Raw genomic sequence first — 20338 nt, forward strand, 5'->3', positions numbered from 1 at the left:
AGTGAATGTTTCTAAAATGCTTTGAAATCCTCTGATTAAAACTGCTACTACAAGAATTCTGAGTACTGTTGATTAATTCTCTCCCAACACCTTTGAAATATACAACTTTCTACAGCTCTGCTGCTGCATTTTGTCTGCTGCTCTTGTTCTAATTCTGTGGACATCGGAACTAATCTGTGGTATCTCTAATGAGCCCATCCCCATAGTAGTTATTAGCCAACTAGATGAACCTTCCAGTTATCGAGAATGGGGAAACTAATTGGCTGAACTTCTGACTTGCTATTTGAATGGTTCTGGTAAGTGCAGATGCTTTTACTTCAGGGTCCATTCCAACTCTGACAGATGCCCGCAGGAGTTGGTTCAGGCCCTCAGTTTGAAATGCTGGCGTTCGTTTTTGTTCGGAAAGTGGAACACTGGAAGCAAGGCAGACCGGTCCCAGCATGTGCGCAGTCCTGCTGAGATCATAACAAACACACTGTTGTTATCCTACCGAGCAGAACTCCTGGTAATAAAATCTGTGTTTTGCATTAATTTACTTCCAGCTGGAGCAGCTGAGTCATGTAATTCTGTCTCTGGGATTGCAGCGGAACAAGCCTGGCTAGCCAGCTACCCCATTCATATCCTGCATGTAGTTTTCCTTCCAGTGCCTGCAGGGTTGCTGCCTGCCTTCCTATAATCAGTAACTAATGGAAAAATGCAATTGATTATGTCTCTGGTGATGGAGGTGGTCTGATCTATAGGCAGTCACAGCTTGGGAAGCAGCCTCTGTTAGCAAATGCAAATTGGGACAGCAAGGGGCAAAGTTCAGCCTGAAATATTTGTGGCAGGCGTTGCAGGGAGTGTCCCTGTGAGTGAATCTCACCTGATCCCCTCAGGTAAACGGGTTTGGCTGCGTGTGTGTTTCCTGAGAGAGCAGCTGGAAAAAGGTTCGTATCATGCACATACATGTGTGGGATTGAGACAGTGGGCGGGCGTTGGTGTGTTTGTTAAAACTGACTGGGGCTGAGGGCCAGTTCCCAGGCTTGAGGCTTGGATTGAATCTGTGGAAGGAGGCTGATACGCTGGGGGTGGGTTTGAAATGGCTAGAGATGCACACGAGCTTGGAAAAGGGGGGATGTGAAACCTTGGGGTGGGGGCTTGCAGTCCAGGGGCAAAAAATTGTGTGTCAGCATATAGAACATTGTATGCGATTATATTTTATCCTTTAAAGTTGGGGGGTGCAAAGAGTGGAGCATGTAGACCTACGAACAGTCTGGAGGGTGGCAAATACCACTCCTGTTGCTGTCATGCTGGGCACTGCTCACAGCTCCATTCACTCGTGAGTCAGTTCTGTTACATGGGGCTGATCATGGGATTAAACTCGGAGTTGGTATTAGCGTCCCGCTTGCTCTGATGCTATCTGTTTGCTGCTGTGGCCGGTCATATGGTTAAATGCTGCTGCTGCTGCTGCTAATAGGTGGATGTGAAAAAGGGCTGGATAATTGTATGAGCAATAATGTACAGTTATGCCAGCCAATGGGGTGATCAAATCTCATGCTTTAGGGTGTAACCGATCATTGGGGGAGGGGGGTCAGGAAGGAACTCCACCCTACCCACCCCCATCTCCATAGGCAGCATTGAGTAATTGGCCACTTGTGCAATAGGATGCTTTCACTGAAGCAGCAGCTGGAATTGCTACTCTGGAGCAACAGGTATTGGCCTTTTGTGGAGTGGCTATGATCTGGTATGGAAAACCCCACCTTTCTAAAACTTCCCTTTACGCCGTTCAAAGGTACCTTTCGACTCTCCGCTGTGGGTCAGTGCAGTTAGCCCTGTAGGGCCTGGGTGCCGGCTGGCTGAGGGTATGTCTACACTGCGTTAAAAACCCTGGGGCACCAAGTCTCAGAGCCTGAGTCAGCTGAGTCGGGCTCATGGGCTGCAGAGCTAAAAACGGCAGTGTAGACGTCTGGGCTCAGGCTGGAGCCTGGACTGTGGGACCCCGCGACATGGGGGAATGTGCCAGGCTCCAGCCTGAGTCTAGGTGTCTGCACTGCCATTTTATAACCCCACAGCCCAAGCCACACAAGCCCGACTTATCTGACCCGGGCCAGCCATGGGTGTTTTATTGCAGCGTAGACATACCCTCTGTGTCTGTATATCCAGGGACTGCTGACAGGGCCGGCCTTAGGGGAAATGGTGCCCTGGCCAACCCCACCCCCCCATCACTCCTAGCATCTGCTGCCTCCCTGGGCTCTCCACCCATTGCCCCCAGTCCCACTGCTTCTCCCCGCCTCCCCGTTTGACCTGAATTCCCTTCCATGGCTTTGAACCCCAGGCCTGCCCTGCTCCTTGCCTCATGACCACATCACCGTGGGTGGTTGCCCACAGCGCCCCCGTAAGGTCTCAGTACGGAGCTCTCGGCTCTGAAATGTGCTTCCTCCACTGGCCCAAGTCTGCTGCTCTTCAGGGCCCATTTCTTTTCTCAGGCTCTCTCCTGTGTGGGGAAGAGGTGATTGTGGGGTGAATATGTAGCTTGTGGGTGGGAGTCTCTCAATATTGAAGCTGGTCAATAATCTCATGTATGGTGCTTGGGCACGTATAGTAGGCATGTTGGATACATTAATACATAAAATACCTGGTTGCCCAGGCAACATGCTGAGTCTGGATCCCAGATGTGAGTTCAAATCACCTGACGTTGCCTTTCTCAGAAGCATCTGACTTGATCTCAAGGGGACGCTGATGCGTTTTAGCATCTAAAGGCTCTAGAAGGGTGTGAAATTGGTGAGGGAATGGCCTATGAACTCTGAAGTCTCCTTTCCTGCCCCTCCAATAGCAGTGAAACAAACAGTTCCCCTGAGCTGTGCTATTATGGGTGCTGCTACTGCAAATATATGGAAGTGAATGAACAAAGGGGACTGAGGTTGAATTCATCTTAATGGGAAATGCACAGGGAGGGAAAAAAGTAACTTTGCCACATGTATTAAAGATTAAATTAGTAGAAAATGTTATTTTAAGCTTCTGAGGAGAATTGCAAACTGAACAAATAAAATATCCAATTTTAAAAATATTGGACAAAATAAGCCAGAGGCCACTGAAAGTTTGTTAAATCTAATTACAAAGAAGCATGGCTAAATTATCCAGGGCAGTAACTGGAAAATTTAGCAGGAGGAAGGAAAAATCAGCCAAGGTCTGAGTCTGAAACCACTGGGCTCTCCATTAATTCTTTAATCATTGCTGTGTTGGGCTTGTCTCAACCCCCTTGCTCTCCAGAGGAATGCTGGGATAATGTCCAGTATGGAAGGGTTTTACCCCTTCATTGCCCCTGGAACCTGCAGTCCTGAGGAGGACACTTAGTGGTGGAACGTCCTGTCCTGACCTACCAGGTAATGCAGCCCAAGCTGGAACAGCTTGTTCCCTGGCATGTTGTGCCATGCCAAAAAGGTTATTGTGACAACCTCTAAGAATTTCTGAGCTGGTCTTGAAATCGGCCCCGGTACAGAGGTTATGGAGTGGGTCCGTGTCCAGTGCGATACTAGGTGCTCATGTGCAGCTTCTCTATGGCACAACCAAATTAATGTTATTGGAAAAGGCCAAGAGAGAAACTTGTTAGCTACACAATTTGTTCACTAAAAACCATTCCCGTATCTTCAAGAACCCAGCATCTCTGTGGCTTGGAGGAGACATGATCGCACGTTTTCTTTTGATTGGGAGCATTTAATGTAAAAACTCTGCACCCTGCACTGTGGTTCCCTGTACACGTGAAAATGTGTGGTATTGTATTCTTAGGATCAGAGCTTAAGCAAAGCTCCTGTCTGTCCTGCATTGGCATTAAAAGTCCCCAGCACTTCTTGTAAGAGTAGGTGTTTGCCCTGGTGTCCAAAATTCCCTAACCATACTGGGCACTTGCAGTTTCTTGTCATCCAGCCCAGAGGTGGCTGCTTTTCTGCAGAGCTGTAGTTGAAGCAGTCTGGGGACCCCTCAGGATGGAAGACTTTCTCATATTTCTAGGCAGGATACCAATAATCGTTGTCCTTCTACTCCTCTTGGCTGTGTGTGTAGCTAACAGAGGGCAGCACAGAGACGGGGTGCGTTGTGGAAGAGAGAGGAATTTGATTTGCATCCTATTCAAGGCAAGGAGTGGCAGCCAGCAGAATGCACTGAACATTACACTCCTGGAGAGACTGATGCTGGGAGGCTTCGTCAGGTGATGCGCTGACTGAGCCCAAGGAGAGCAGCATTATCTCAGAGACTCTGAAGAGGAGGAGAAGGGTATGTTATGATTGCATGATGAAATTTCTTTCCGTTTTTATGCTGTAGCCTTCTTGGGTTTTTCCTTATGACTTGTCAAACAGTAACAGGCAGGGCAGAGTTTTGCATAGTCATTCGACCCAGCCTCCTCCCTAGCAGCCCCCTGGGTGTTAAAAGGAGAAGTAGTGGGACTCGTGTTGAAATCATTTTTTCAACTTTTCATGTATTTCCAGCCCAGCGATCAAGATAAGAGTGAGGAAAGGCTGTGGGCCCGCCGGCAGGATAACCAAGCCAAGAGGTAGGAAGACAAGCTGCTACTTACCTTTACTGAGAATTGCTTTTAACACTGGGTTCTCTTTAAAGGAGAAAATCCCTTCTAAAGTGACTTTTGTTGATCTGTTCAGTTTTCTCTGAAGACTCCCATAGCAGTGAATATACCCAGGTCACTCAACTGTGGCATCTCATTTACCTTGGATGCATTCAATGCTGCTTTAAAACACTCTTTCAGAGGACTCCACTATTCGGTGCAACATTCTCTAGTTTGGAGCACACCCAAGTGGCCCAGATTTCAAAAGTGACTTTGGGATCCCAGTTGGAAATGCCTGGAAGAGGGTCTAATTTTCAGAAAGTGCTGAGGGTGTCTTTGGAAAACAGGCCCTTGAAAGTGTTACTCATACTTACTTTGTAAAATCTTGGCCAGTATATTATAGCAGAAATTTCCATTGCCATTCTCTTTGGGGTGCTCTACCAGTCTCTTGACCTGGGTTTTCTTGAGTGGTTTGCATTAGTCTGGCTAGGTATCTGTGCTTTGGTGGTGGAAATTGTTAAGAGGAATTGAACAGGGTAGCTGAGATGATATTGAGATGCACAATATCAAGAAGCTCATAAATCCATGGTAGGAATCAGGAAGGGCAGAGATCAAGCTACCTGTGAACGTGCTGGAGGTTTTATCTTCCCTAGTAGAAGATCCATATTCAAAAATCACTGCCCCAGAAAGTTCATGCGAAATTCATGGTACTGGATTTTGGGAGTGGGGGAAGGACAATTACGTGTGTGTAACCAGTGCAATCTCCAGATAGAAATACAGTAAAATCAGATACTTTATCATACCGGTGTCTGATATCATTGTCACACTCTTACTTTTGGGAGGAGCCCAGCTGCAATGGCATAGGCTGCCTGAACGAACCCCGGGCTGGATGGAGAGCTCACATGCCCAGAATTCAACTGATCCCTAAGTTCAGGGCCAGCAAGGACCTCTCCCCTACCATGCGTACACATTAGGGTTTGTGCACCTTCCCTTGCAACCCTGAGCAGGGTCAGCTGTAAGGTGCAGGTCTGCTTAGAGAGGGCATTGACCACTGTGATCGTAATTTTAAAGTAGGTCAAATTTTGTATTTAAAGTACTTGTGTCCCCCGCCCGAGCCACGTTTCCAAAGAGCACTGCAAAACCAGGCTCTTGTGCATAAACTTTTCGAGTTTAAAAAAACCCATCTCTCGCATATTTAAACTGCTGCTTTCCATGTTTCTAATTTAGGAGTCTTTTTAAATGATAAAACCACAGCATTGTGGCTGGCCTGTGACTGAAGAATGTGTTTCATTGTGTGTTTCTTTTCAAACCGATTTTGATGGATTGTATTTCTTGAGCCTTCCAAAGGAAGGTGAAGCTGATACAAGGGCTAACTAAACTCTTAAGTCATCCTCTCTGTCCGTTTAGGGATAAGAGATTTCTGTGAGTTTTGTTACTTGACATCTGCAAGAACCCAGTGAAAGGTGCTATCCGCTCATGGAGAGAGAATGGGTGTCTGTGTTTTATGCCACAGCTTCTTGCACCTCGTCTGAGCTTTGCTGCATCAGATCTTGCGTTTGCAATCACAAGCTCTGTTGCCCATCACACGGCACCTAAAAACGAAGATGAAAACAGTTTCCAAACTCATTTTGCCTTTATATTTCTTCATTATTCAATTATGGTGCACTGGCTTCTGGGCATATTGCAAAGCAAAACACCAATAGACTCTGCCTATGTAGGGAGTAGGGTGACCAGATGTCCCATTTTATAGGGACAGTCCCAATTTTTGGGTCTTTTTTCTTATATAGGCTCCTATTACCCCCTCCCCCCCACCCCATCTCGATTTTTCACACTTGCTGTCTGGTCACCCTAGTAGGGAGTAATAAAGCTGTCTGACCAATCATTCCAGTCCAGCATATGGGAGGTTAGGCAGGAGAAACCCTCCATCATCTAAGCCCAACATGAAGCAAATACTTGGCTGAAACTCCTGAAGGCTGGCAAACTCAGGTGGTGTCTACGCCAGAAGTGTTACTGGTGAAAGAATGCCAATATACTATACCTGCAAAGTACTTCTAGTGTGGATCCTGCTATACTGCTTTGCTCCAGTCGAGCAAAACCATCTCCACAAGCAAAACAAGCTATACCCGTAAAAGCACAGCTTATAACTGGGGTCTACACTAGGGGTTTTTGCTGAGACAGCTGTGCCCATCAGGGATCATACCTCATCACATCCCTGACTGCCCTCGCTGTTCCAGCAGAAATCCATAGTGAACCGATGGTCTCAGACTCCAGTTGGCCACCTAAGAGTGTGTGATCTGTACCGGGGATCAACGGATCAGTCAGTGTGACAGTGGAAAGGGAGAGAGGTGGCCCCTAAAGCTGAGCAGTGTAATGAACGTGAGAGGAAACAGCGCTGCTAAGGCATCTCCTCCCTGAACGTCTGGGATAGTAGCAAGAGGGGAGGATTACAAAAGAAGGGTTTCCTCACCACAGTTCCTCCCAGGCTGTTGCAACCTGTGCATGGCACCCAACTGAAACTCTCATTGGCATGATCCCCCTGTGCAGCCCTGAATAGGAAACAAGGACCGAGACCTGTGGGCGATGCAGACAGGTCCGTGCTGCAGTAGGAAGGGGTTTCTCTCCTGTGCTGTTAGGGAGCGTGCACGCTCTTCCCCAGGCACTGTGCCCTGGGCATTCATTGCTGGCCCTTGCAAATGGAAACCACTTGTCTCTAGCTGGAAAGGTTTGGCTTTCCAGAGCTGGGACTGAAAGCAGATGCTATTGGGAGCCCTTGTGAAACCACGAGGGAGGTTTGCAGGGTCATTGGATGGTTATGAGCAGCTTTTAACGGGTAGAACTCAGCCCTCCCGCACCAGTTGCGTCTCCACCCTCTGATCAATGGACTAGCATTAAGCTCCACTTGGAAGGTCACTGGAGAGAGAATGTGCTTATCCTGCCACTAGGCAGAAGGTCCTGGCCCAATTGTATGTCAGTAGGGGTGGGCAGAGGGGATGAGATGTAAAACTAGTGTCTGCTATGAGATCCCTTAGACAGCTATTTTTCACAAGAGTGAGGGCTGTTAACCCACATCCTGGCCAATTTTCTCTCTGCCTACTTCAGCTCCCCCCCTGCATTTTCAGCTGGAAAGGAAATCCCTGTCTCACCCAAACCCAGCTGTTTAATGGTTTATTGGATGCTGTTAAACAGATGCTGAGTTTCACCCCAGAAGTGGTCGCAACTCCGAAGGTGCCTAGACTGAACTAGGAAATGGTTGCAAGGACATCAGTTGGATGAAATGGCTAGGAGTCTCGCTTGCCCTTGTATAAGTGTTTTTGACATCGTCCAGGCACAGCACCCCTACCAGTGTTTTCTGGGACTCTGAAAGTACTAGCCCATAGTGCACATCACTGCTGCACAGAACATGCTCTCGTAACCAGCCACTGCATTATAGGATGGGGTTAGCAGGACCAGCTGAACTGGTGCAGCTGCAACATTTGTGGCTTCCTGTCCCCATGGGGGAGAAATCACTGTGGATTACACAGCTTCAGCAGAGCAGGGTCAAAGCCCTTGTCCTGTGTGCTGCCAACAGCTGGTACAGCCAGTGCTTTTCAAATGCCAGAGATGGCTGCTGTGTAGACACCACTCTGTGCCCGATCTGCAGAGGATATGAGTCTGCTGCAGCCCCAGCTATGGAGCCTGTCCTCTTTAGCTCAAGCTGTAGCAACTCATGCTTTTAGCTCGGCACGTCCCTGGAATGTCAGTCCAGATGGTGCTTATTACGCTCATGGGCAGTGAACGTGTGACGTGCTCCTGGCTAAAAGGCACTGTTTAAATGTAAGACCAAGCCCATCCTTATCTGCATACACACCACACATACATTAAATACATAGTACCCAGAGTATCTTCTCTCCTTTCCTTTGAGATTTCCTAGGCTGCTTTTCTTTCTGATTGTGGGGTTCTCTGGGTTCCCATCCTTCCCTCTCACACATCAAGTGAACAGGAATTCAGATCCTTTCGATAGGCCAGGGTAGGCAAACTATGGCCTACAGGCTGGATCCCGTCCGTGAGCCATTTTAAGCTGACCCATGAGCTCCCGCTGGGGTGCCAGGTCGGGGGCTGCACCACGTGGCTCCTGGAAGCTGTGTCATCACCCCGCTCCAAGGATCAGGGGCCGCTCCACATGTAGGAGCCGGAGACGGGACATGCCACTGCTTCCGAGAGCTGCTTGAGGTAAGCGCTGCTGGGATCCTGCACCCCTGAGCCTCTCTCCACACCCCTGCCCCAGCCCTGATCCCCCTCCTGTTCTCCCAACCCCTAGATCCCAGCACAGAGCACCCTGCACCCCAAACCTCTCAGCCCCACCCCAGAGCCTGCACCCCCAACCAGAACCTTCCGCACCCGTGCCCCAGCCCTGATCCCCCTTCGGTCCCAGCCCAGAGCACCCTCCTACACCCCAAACTCCTCATCCCCAGCCCCACCCCAGAGCCTGCACCCCAACCAGAGCCCTCTCTCCCTCCCACACCCCAACCCCAATTTTGTGAGCATTCATGGCCCTCCATACAATTTCTATTCCCCAATGTGGCCCTCAGGCCAAAAAGTTTACCCACCCTTGCGATAGGCATCTCTTGAAGGGGATGGCCGTTGCTGCTGTTAACTCATCTGTCTGGTAATTTGCAATCAGATAAACTGTTTATGAGAGTGAAGAGTGATGGTAAAACAAAACTTGTAACTCTGCTTCCCGTAACTGGAGAGGAGCTGCTTCTTTGAAATCTGCTCCGCCCGGTCAGAAACCCCTGCTGGAGAACAGCCATCTCAGCGCGTCCCTTTCCAGCATTAGCACTTTCCTATTTACTTTCTCCACACCAGTCATGATTTTATAGACCTCTGTCATATCCCCCCGATAGTTGTCTCTTTTCCAAGCTGAAAAGTCCCAGTCTTATTAATCTCTCCTCATACAGAAGCTGTTCCATACCCCTCATCATTTTTGTTGCCTTTTTCTGAACCTTTTCCAGTTCCAATATATATTTTTTGGGATGGGGCAACCGCATCTTGAATCTATTGGGTTTCCGGGAAACGGGGCAGGCAGAAGCCCACCCCATGCTAACGGAACCCCCCCCCCAGCCTAAGGGGAGGATCTACAGGACCTCAGAAACCTACTAATTGCGGGGGACAACTCATAAAAGAACAGGGACAGGAGTGTGGTCAAAGGGTCATAAGAAGGGAGCCTGACGGGGACACCGAGCAGAGAACCCCGGCGGATAATTCCCTTATCCATTCCAGCAATACAGTGGGAGGACTAGCTCTTTCCAGTGGCCTAAGTACAGAGCTGAACTGCAGAGACTGGAGTAGGCCCAGCTTGACCTCAGTCAAACCCGATCACCTGCACTCGAGTGACATTTCTTATTCCCCACCCCCTCGGGTGCAGACAGCTTCTGCTTTTGACAAACTCTCACGGGAATGGAGTCTGGATGATTCTCTCCTGCGCTGCGTTTGAGTGTACAGTGAACTCCACCCTCTAAAGCCCCACAGCTGGCTTCACACCCCGGCCCAGGCCCTCAACGCCACAGCCTCGCCTTCGCCACTGTGCATGGCTCCGCCTCTGCCTCATCTTCACACGTGGTCTGTTCAGTTCCCCGTCACAGGCCCTGTGCTCTGCCCTCTCTCCCTGCTGCTCCCTTCTCGTTCAGCCCCCACACCTGAAACAGCGTTTTACTTCCCACCCGTTAACAATCGCCCCCTTGGGTTCCCACTCCTTTTGCAAAGCCTTCCCCGGTCCATCTTATCCCTGACCCCTCTGCTTCAGAGCCTTTCTTGTTTCAGTTGCATTGCCTGGGTCTGAGTTGAACTGTAAGGTGCCTCCTGGGGTGTCTGTAAAGTGCCACATTCACCTACAACCCTCGATAGCTAATAATGTGAAAGAAACTAAGGATCCAGCCGTGGATCAGAGGAACGTAGCCTCAGTCCCTCCCCAGTGCAAGCCCCCAGATGGAGTCCACAAGCAGGGGAGAAAGTATAGCTCAAGATCTATTGAACGAGGCCCCTGTGCATTTCCGGTTGCTGTTAAAATGGTCAGAGTGAGATAAAGAGTGTGGTTTCCTCTGAGCATATGAACAAGGGGAGGGGCAGAGGAGGTGATGCTGGTGGGGAGGGCTGTTCAAGCCTAAATAAGCAGAGCTGTAGCTGTGTTCCCTGGGGTTTGGCCTCCGGCATCCAGCACAGGCTTGCTCTGATCCACCCCAGCATGGAGTCCGTCAGCGAGATGCCAGCAGGGGACGGCCCTGGGGAGGACAGCAGTGACGTATGTGGTCTCTTTACTCTCATTTTAAGCAGGTGTTTACGTTGCATGCTATGCGTCTCTGATTTCATGCCTGGTGTTCTCACTTCCCCTCACTCCCACGTCGCTCAGATCTTGAGACGTTGCTGCACGGAGCATCTTCTGGGGTTTAATCGTTGGCACACGGAGGGACTGGGAGGAGAGTCAGGGGCTACTAAATCCTGAGATTCCCCTGAGGTCCAAAATTGAAGGCCAAGGTCTCCAACCTAGAGGGAGATGAGAGCTCTCAACACCTTGGGGAAGGCGCTCGGCCCTATATTATCTGTCTCTACACTAAACGCTCTCAATCCTTCACTGCTGTAGCACTGTTGCTGCTCCATCAATTCTGGCAATCAGGGGTGCACCAGTGTAGACTTCAAGCAGGCCTAGGTTACCTGGGGGTAAAAACACTGCTGGCTGGTCTCCGTTAGCACTGCCACTGTGCCAAGCACCGGTGGAGTGATAATGGTGGGAGATTAAGAAGAGAAACCTCATTGCAATCATGGTTATTGAGTAGCAAGGGCAAAAGTGCCCAGTGAGAGACTGATGGGGGCAGGTGTTGTCAGACGCTAGGGCATCTACACTATCCTTCTTTGCCAGAGATGTTCCACCGTTGCAATTCTACCAGTGAAGAAGGACATACTCTGAATATCATCCTCCACAGCTGAGGGCGTCTGCCCTGGGATTGTTGATCCACTGTCTTAGGGTCCTTTTGGGCTCCTCACTGCTACTGTATACCCAAGTAGCACTAGCAGCTAAAAATACCCACTTCCATCTGCAACAAGCCCAAAGACTGTACAACAGCTGATCCTACACAGGCTTGATTACTGCAGCTCAAAGCCACGGTGCTCTGGAAAAATCTCCCACTAGTGCAAAACACAGCAGCCTACATACTTCATCGTAAAGGTTGCTGGGACCGCATCTAGGTGCTCTCTGCACTGGCTCCCCAAGCTAATCTGTCCTGATAATCAAAGCCCTCCATGGGATTGGCCATAGCTATCTGGCAGGTAGCCTGTCCCTCTGCAAATCTGATTTGTCCACATCATGTATGTTCTGCCTGACCAATGAAACTGTCCACTAACAAGAGAGGCTCATGAATGCAGGAGACTTTCACAAGACCTGGACCTAGACTGTGGAACTCCCTCCCACTAGAGGCAAGAATGACCACAGGCCTCAGGACGTTCTGCACTAAATGCAAACTCTGGTTCTTCAGCTTAGCTTTTCCATAATAATCTCCATGCACACACAAATGAGCAAAAGAACAAAAAAACAACCAACCCCAGGATAAAAACACTCTATTGAATTAATCAAGTTATTTCTCCTATAGGTGGGTGGCAACGCTGACAGACCCTGCTCATCGGCGGCAGGATCGAACCAGGGGCCTTGGGAGCTTAAAGCATGAGCCTCTACCACATGAGCTAAAAGCCAACTGGCTGTTAGCTAAGGCTGTAGAGCAGACTCATTTGAACTCTCTAAGAGGTCTTGGTGCCACTAGATGGGACAGAGCACCACACCCAGGAGGTGTGTGGCTTACACTGGCAAGAAAGAAAGAGACTGTTGTTTCTATATGGGGGGCTGTGAAAGTGTTGAGAGAGAGAGCGAGCCAAAAGCAGCTTCTCCTCTCCCCTCTTACAGCCCCGCTGCAGCCTACGACTGGGGAAGAAGTGGAACTGGGGTCCAGTGGATAGGTGATTGTATTGAGGAAGAACAAAGGCCTTTCCATTTGTGCTTGAAACAGTGCTGCACCAGTGGTTCAGCCTGAAGGATGGTTGGAGGGCTGGGAGGCTTTTCCGGGAGAAAGGTCATTCGACCCCGGGGGAAGGACAATACTCTGTTTCAAGCACAGTGTAGGGGACAATATAAATGCAGTGGTTCCAAGACTGGAGGCGCTCCAAGGACCGGGAGGCTGCAGAAGCTGGAATGTGCTGCTTTTAGAGAGGATCGTTGCAAGCAGAGCTATTCAGGAACCAAAGAGCAAAATACAGCTTCCAGCTGTCTCCTGCTATTTGCCAGGGATCACCTAGCAGACTGGAACAATAGGGGTAGAAATATATAGTTTAAGGATCAAATTCATCCTGGGTATAACTACTGACTTCAGTCAAATACCTCCGCTTTGGCCCTAATTTTTTTATTTAAAAAATTGTTTCCATCTCTTTTTTTACCACACAGATCCTGTAAATAATGCAGCTATTACACCTCTGCCATTCCAGTTCTACTGAGCCCTTATCTGCCTCTGCATGTTTACCATCACTTGCTAGTTCGCTCTCGGACCTTTCCTGAGCTGTGGGGGCTGCCTTTGGTGAAACTGAATGGTGGTTTTGTGATGTGCGTATGTGTGTGCTGAGCCCTGAGCTAAAAGGAACACTCATTTCACTTGTGGCCTAAGGAACATTTGAAACTGATCTCTTGTAAGGCGATGTGATAATGCTTTTTCACACTGCCCTTTAACTGTCCCACGCTTGATTTCTTGTACCTAGTCATTATGCTGCTGCGACGCGAGGCTAATGCTGCAGACCACATGAGAATTTAAACCATACCAGGGCCAGTTAAAACATCACCTCATCACCCAGTTTCTGGTGGTGAAATCACCGCTCATCAGGCGATGCTACGTGCTAGGAACGTGTTGCTCAGTTCTCGGGCTGTGGGTTGAGTGAGTGAATATCTGTGAAATAAAGGCCCACTCACCTTCTGAATTAGCTGGGTGTGCACCAGCCCAGTGGTTCTCAACCAGGGGTCTGGGGCCCCCTAGGGGGCCGCAAGCAGTTTCAGCGGGGCCACCAAGCAGGGCCAGCATTAGACTCGCTGGGGACCAGGGTAGAAAACCGAAGCCCCACTGCATGGGGCTGAATCCCAGGGCCCTGACCCTGCCATCCAGGGCTGAAGCTGAAGCCTGTGCTATGTAGCTTCACGGGGGGCCCCAGGCAGTTGCCCTGCTTGTTCCCCCTAATGCCGACCCTGGCTTTTATATGCAGAAAACCAGCTATTGTGGCACAGGTGGGCTGTGGAGTTTTTATAGCCTGTTGGGGGGCCTCAGAAAGAAAAAGGTTGAGAATCCCTGCACAAGCCCCTACTACCAGGCTGAGAAGTCTTTTTGAAGAGAAATAACTTGGTGCTTATGAGGATTCGCTGGTATCTTTGGCTTTGGCAGAGGCAAGGACATTGGCTGAAAAGGTCCCATTTTGTTTAGAAATGAGCTTGAGCCGCAAAGCTGGGAGCTGAACTTCCACAAAGTTTGAGGGTTGTTGGGATCAGAAGTGTTGGTCCCACCCATTAAACAAAAAAGGACCAGATCGATGTCCCACTTGGATCGGATCCAAACGTGCGCCATGCTTGGGTGTTTTAGATCCAGAGCCATGTCTAATTTTTGGTTTTGATTGAGTTGCTTTTTACATAATGCACAAAGTTAAACAAGTTTTCAAAAAATTACCCCCGCTGCAATATAGGATCCACCACGTTATCATGACCCACGTATTATAAAGTAAACAGTGCTTGATACTAGAGATTAAACATTTTGTTGTTGTTCATAGCAAAAGTCAAATGTGTAACCGTCAGACGATCAGATACTATTATTACCCCTTCTCCATTAATAGGAGGCACCCATATATCAACCAGGAGCAACATAATGATGCTGTCTGGACAAAATTTCCTTCCTGGAAAACACAGTTAGGATTTATATGTCCTCTTGGCTTTTCTGTGTTAACTTTATAAACCCAAAACAACACCGTCTCAAAGGGAAATCACACTGACTGTGTGACAAGACAATAATCATGGTGATCATGGTGTTTCTAGGAAAACAAGCTGTACAGAGAAAGTGTGGGGGTTAGTGGCTCCTTTCTACAAATCTTAGCCATTTATTTGTAAAGAAGCCTCTAGTCACCTTGCACCATAATCCCTGGAATTCCCCAAACCTTTATACTGAGAATCTCATCTGTCCTTTCTTTCATCGTAAGAGCATAAGAACGGCCATACTGGGTCAGACCAAAGGTCCATCCAGCCCAGTATCCTGTCTTCTGACAGTGGCCAGTGCCAGGTGCCCAAGAAGAAATGAACAGAACAGGTAATCATCAAGAGATCCATGCCATCATCCACTCTCAGCTTCTGGCAAACAGAGGCTAGGGACACCATCCCTGCCCCTCTTCGCTCATCGCCATTGATGGATCTAGCCTCCATGAACTTATCTAGTTCTTTTTTGGAGCAATCATGCATACGACAGACCTTCATAATGAATAGAACAAGATATTCATATACCACATGGCTCAAACACCACATTAGCAACTCTCCTATTCTTCTGAATGTATCTGTCCCTCACCAGTAATTCCTGAACTGAGTCGAGATGTGTTTGCTCCAAAGCCTGCACTCTAGATTCTGGCATCATGAATGCTGGATTCCAAGGAACTGTCTGTAGCAAAGGGCCCTGCTGCCACTTTTGATCGGCTGCCATTACTGGCCTGGATAATTGAATTGGAAGAAATTGTCTCTTCCTCCTGATGGGGGATTTTTTTCTTCCCAGTGTTGAACAGCTGCCTGTTTAGAATGGATTTCTGTGTCCACAAGTTCACAATAACACCACCAGACCAGAATGTGTAACGTTCAAAAGTACCAGGAGGTCCCAGATCTCCTTAGAGAAGCATCTGGTGCTTCCGTAAAGGCCTCACTTTTAACTGTACTGAACCCAGGACCTGAGTGAAGAATGTGCTGCACTCCCTAGGCACATAGGATTGGTCATACCAAATGACCATGTGTCCTTCAGCAGTGGCCAATATGTGAGGCTTCAGAGCTAGGGACACCAACCAGGTGGTCAGTTCTGCTCTTCTGATGGTGAGTATGGAGGGAGAGGAAATTCCTTCCTGAGCCAACAAACTGACACCTGAAAGCATGAGACTTAGGTCCTCCTCAACTTATCTTGGCTTGTCTAGTTAAAAAGTGTTTATTGGTCACAAAGTTATCCAGCCTTTTGAACATTTATATACAGACTTTGTCTCTGACCTACTGCTGCCAAGAATTTCTCAGGTCCGTTATGCTCCTGGTGAAGGATTCCTCGGGGGTTGGGTCCTGTCACACTGGGGGCTTTTTCTCTCCAGGAGGGTGAGCAGCCTATCCCCAAACAAAAACAAACCACACTCTTCCCCTGTGTAGAGCAATGGAAGAAAAGTCCTTCTCTCAACTGGGATACAATACAAGTTTGCAGTTATTTAAAATCAATGTTCTCCTTTCTTGGGAGACAAGTAGTAGTTTCCCTTTCTCAAATCTCTCCACTACCAGATGCCTGCTGCTGGCTTTCCTTCTCCTTTCATACCCAATGGTTGCACCTGCTTTAGGTTACTACACGTGCTCCAAACCCCCTAACTGTCCCCTGTCTGCTTCTGCCCCTTGCAGAGCTGACCGGGGAATGGAGGGATGAGCTGGGGCTGACTAGGGGATTCATGGGACCTTGTTGAGTAGTATGTCCCAGTCCCCCTCTCCTGCCTTTCCCCTCCAAGTGGCTCCCACTGCCCCCTTGAAATAAATCCATTGGGTGGAGCTGCTCTGATAGGGAAAGTGCTGCACAGTACAGATGCCAAGCAGGAGGAGTATTTTGTTAGACACCCCACGCCTCGTCGCCACACCAAACCCTACTGGGGCGGGCAGAACCTGCCTGAATCCCTTGTTAAACTGAAACCTCAGAAAGGTTTGTGCTGCCTGCCACGAGGGAAGGGTGTAAGTTTCTATTTTGCTGTTTCTCCAGGTGTTTCAGTTGTATGGTGCAGGGCTCTTGTTTACTCGCCCACGCAGAGTGCGAAGTGTGAGTTCCAGTGAGGCATGACTGCCATGCCTCTGATTTGCTGCCTGGCCCTGTTGGCCATGTATGTTTGACGGTGGTGGAGGTGCTATGCTCAAACCTTCCGGCCCAGCCTATCGAAGCTCGAACGGCTGTGCTTAGTGCAGGGGCGCGCTGATGGGCACACTGCTCGGGCTCTATGACTTCACGGACCACACTGTGTATGGCCCTGCCCATCTGCCTGTGACGTTCTGTTGCCATTCTGTGAAGGCCCTTTACGGTGGTATGAACCCCCTGTGAAGGGCCTGTTGTCTAGACCCATGACTATCCCTCAGAGAGTTGTGAGAACAGCCCTAAAGGCACCTCTTCAAAGCCCTGTGCAGTGAGGTGGCCGTCCTGTGATGGAGCAGTTTGTTGTCTGGCCCTAGGCAATGAGTCTGTGAACAGCACCTGTAGGCCCTGGAGGGTTGAGATTTTCCAAGAGGGTGTGTAACTATGCCAATAGACCGTCTAGACCAGTGGTTCTCAAGGTCTTCCAGGGGTACATCAACTCATCTAGATATTTGCCTAGTTTTACAACAGGCTACATAAAAAACACTACGGAAGCCAGTACAAGCTAAAATGTCATACAATGACTTGTTTGGATTGCTCTATGTACCGTACACTGAAATGTAAGTACAGTATATTCCAATTAATTTATTTTATAATTGTGTGATAAAATGAGAAAGTGAGCAATATTTCATCAATAGTGGGCTCTGACACTTTTGTATTTTTATGTCTGATTTTGGAAGCAAGTAGTTTTTAAGTGAGGCGAAACGTAGCAAGACAAAGCAGACTCCTGAAAGGGGTCTGGAAAGCTGAGACCCGCTGATCTAGAAGTGCAGGCTATGCATGTTCTTGAGCCTCTCCAAAATAATCTGTCGCAGTTCAGGACACCTGCACCTGTATTTTCCCCTCTATGGTCCACCGAGGGCATCCACTCTTAGGCTTCTCACTCCCCGGCCATTGCCTCTCTTGGGTGGAGTCATGTTTCTCTCTCCCTGCTGACCAGGTTATTTTCAGGCTCCGCAGTTCCCTGCCTACACTGTGAATTATCCAGCAAATTAGACTGTCTAAGCAAGCCTGCTTTGCTTCCCTTCCTCAGAGGTTATAAAGAGTGTAGTTGCCCCCAGTTAAGTTACAACACAGCTCTTCCTAAACAAGCACATTTATTTTTAAGGTAAAAGCATCCTAGAGAAAACATTAAAAACAATCAAAGAACCTACATGTATGGTAATAAGCCTGTCAGAGATCACCCCAGCTCCAGCAAGGGCTCCGGCAGGTGATCAGTCCTTCAAATGCCACCAAGGGGGTTTCCTGTGGTCACCTCCAACAATGGGTCACACCCTTCTAACCTGTCCCAGGGAGGAATGGGGCCTCCCTTGTACAAACGCTTCTGCCCTTTTGCTGGATGCAAAAGCAGGGTCTGAGTCAGTTTAAACTGGGCTATTTATCTAAAAGACCTTTTTTTTGTCTGTTGGTTCTCTAGAGACACTGGTTTGAAGCAGTATATGCGAGCCTCTCCTTGAGTGTTGGTGCCTCTTGGGAGGCGTTAAAGCTGAGTGAATTTGCCTAATCACCCCCTTGCTGTCCTAGCACCTGAAGGGCTGAGATCCCCTGCCCCCAGGGAAGTCCATACAATCCCTGGCTCACAATGCTACATGCACTTAACACAGCTATTGGAGGAAGTTGATGATCTGTCACAATCTACATGTCGTTTTTAAAAGCATGCAGAGAGGAGAAGGAAGCACCCATGGCTTTGTTGCATTCTCAGAAAAAGCATCTGATGAAAAAACGGTTCTATTATGCCAGGGGTCGGCAACCTTTCAGAAGTGGTGTGCTGAGTCTTCATTTATTCACTCTAATTTAAGGTTCCGTGTGCCAGTAATACAGTTTAACATTTTTAGAAGGTCTCTTTCTATAAGTCTATAATATACAACTAAACTATTGTTATATGTAAAGTAAATAAGGTTTTTAAAATGTTTAAGACACTGCATTTAAAATTAAATTAAAATGCAGAGCCCCCCGGACCGGTGGCCAGGACCCAGGCAGTGTGAATGCCACTGAAAATCAGCTCGCATGCCGCCTTTGGCACACGTGCCATGCATTGCCTACCCCTGTGTTACGCCATCAAAACTAAATGGAAACATGTGTCTGTCTTTCTTGTTTCTTCTAGATGGACCTATCCCACCGATTTTCCAGGCGAGAGGTATGAGTCTGGCATTGTTTCTTTAATCAGTGGCGTGTTGGTAAAAGGGTTGGCAGCCCTGCATATGGACGTCCTTTTTTATATCCATATAGACAGGCAGTGGCAATGCAAGCTTCCCTGCAATGTGCCTCAGCACAGGTTCCAGCCTTACCGAGTACTAGTCCTCTGTGGAGACTACCAACAAAGAGGCTAATTAGTGGCAATTGCCATGTTGACAAAACACCTGTAGAACTAGGCTTGATTATAACAATGTCCAGTCGCTACCAGCCTGCTCCAGATTCAGCTATTCTCGATAGCACAGCATGGGGAAGTGCAGTGCTGTAAAAGCTGCCTGAAAGCAAGTGTGTTCTACTGAGCATGGGCCAGTGCTGAAGGGGGAGTATAACAGGCTTGATTTGAGGCATGCGATAACCTGGCCAGGAACTTTCCAGACAGTATGTCCTGCTGCTTATTCTGGGCAGCAGACGCAGTTTGTGAAAGGAGACGAAACACGTTTCCCCTTGTGTTTTATGGAGGAAACATTTAACGGTACAGTCCGTACACCCTCCACCGCGCCCCAGAAAAGACATCGTCCAGCATGCCGGAGACTAACTCACACAATGTCTAGTAGAGGAGCTGACTGTGACCTGTCACCCTCTTGCCCTGCAGCTCAACCTCTTGTACGAGGAGGTTCTCTACACCATCCTGCACCGCCAGGGCAAGCCTGAACCCGCCTATGTCGCCGATGCCGATGAATTGTACGAATATGTGCAAAAGGTCAGTCCCTGGGCCCATCCCCATCCAGGGCAAGGGAGAGTGCAGGTCCAGCAGCTCCTTGAAACCCTGCCCTACGTTCCTGTCCTCTTGCTCTCCTGCCCTAGGGTGGGGGGCTCTCTCTTCCTCTAGCCTGCAAAACTCCCTCAGTCCCACATTGGGAAGAGGCCCCCTCCCTGCCCCTCACCCTAGAGTTCCGTCTGTCCCACACTGAGCGGGAGCTCTTCTCTCCATATTTCAGATCCCCGCAGCTGCCGGGGCTGCTCTGCAGAGCAGGATAGGGTGACCAGATATCCCAATTTTATAGGGACAGTCCTGATTTATAATAAAAAAAAATAATAATAATAATAGGAGATATACCAATATCCTAGAACTGGAAGGGACCTTGAAAGGTTATTGAGTCCAGCCCCCTGCCTTCACTAGCAGAACCAATTTTTTGCCCCAGATCCCTAAGTGGCCTCCTCAAGGATTGAACTCACAACCCTGGGTTTAGCAGGCCAATGCTCAAATAACTGAGCTATCCCTCCCCACTTTGGTTTGGGGGTCTTTTTCTTATATAGGCTCCTATTACCCCCTGTCCCAATTTTTCACACTTGCTGTCTGGTCACCCTAAGCAGGAATAAGACATGAATCTTTTCTCCCCGAGCTCCTGCAGTTAGAGGGGGCCTGCCGGACACAGACGTGAGTCATAGTCAGAGCAGCAGTCAGCAGCACAGAGCAGCGCTGAGTCACACCAGCCGGCTGCCTGAGCAG

The 20338-nt window shown here is 48.8% G+C and overlaps 1 protein-coding gene across 5 annotated transcripts in view; it reads left to right on the top strand.

The window, feature by feature from the left end:
* Positions 1–722: 722 nt before the first annotated feature.
* The window catches only part of UNC13D (unc-13 homolog D), a 48295-nt gene continuing 28679 nt past the window's right edge, over positions 723–20338 (top strand). For 2 of the 5 annotated variants that reach the window (XM_039501431.1, XM_039501435.1), the window contains exons 1-3: positions 10728–10811; positions 18800–18832; positions 19481–19588. In XM_039501431.1, the coding sequence (XP_039357365.1) occupies positions 10755–10811; positions 18800–18832; positions 19481–19588 (198 nt within the window). In that variant the 5' untranslated portion in view covers positions 10728–10754. Of the gene's footprint in view, positions 927–1631; positions 1724–4038; positions 4249–4460; positions 4526–10727; positions 10812–18799; positions 18833–19480; positions 19589–20338 lie in introns of those variants that run through there. The other 3 variants (XM_039501433.1, XM_039501434.1, XM_039501432.1) reach the window with 3 other exon arrangements.

Source organism: Mauremys reevesii, linkage group 15, assembly GCF_016161935.1.
Source record: "Mauremys reevesii isolate NIE-2019 linkage group 15, ASM1616193v1, whole genome shotgun sequence".
NCBI lineage: Eukaryota > Metazoa > Chordata > Testudines > Geoemydidae > Mauremys > Mauremys reevesii.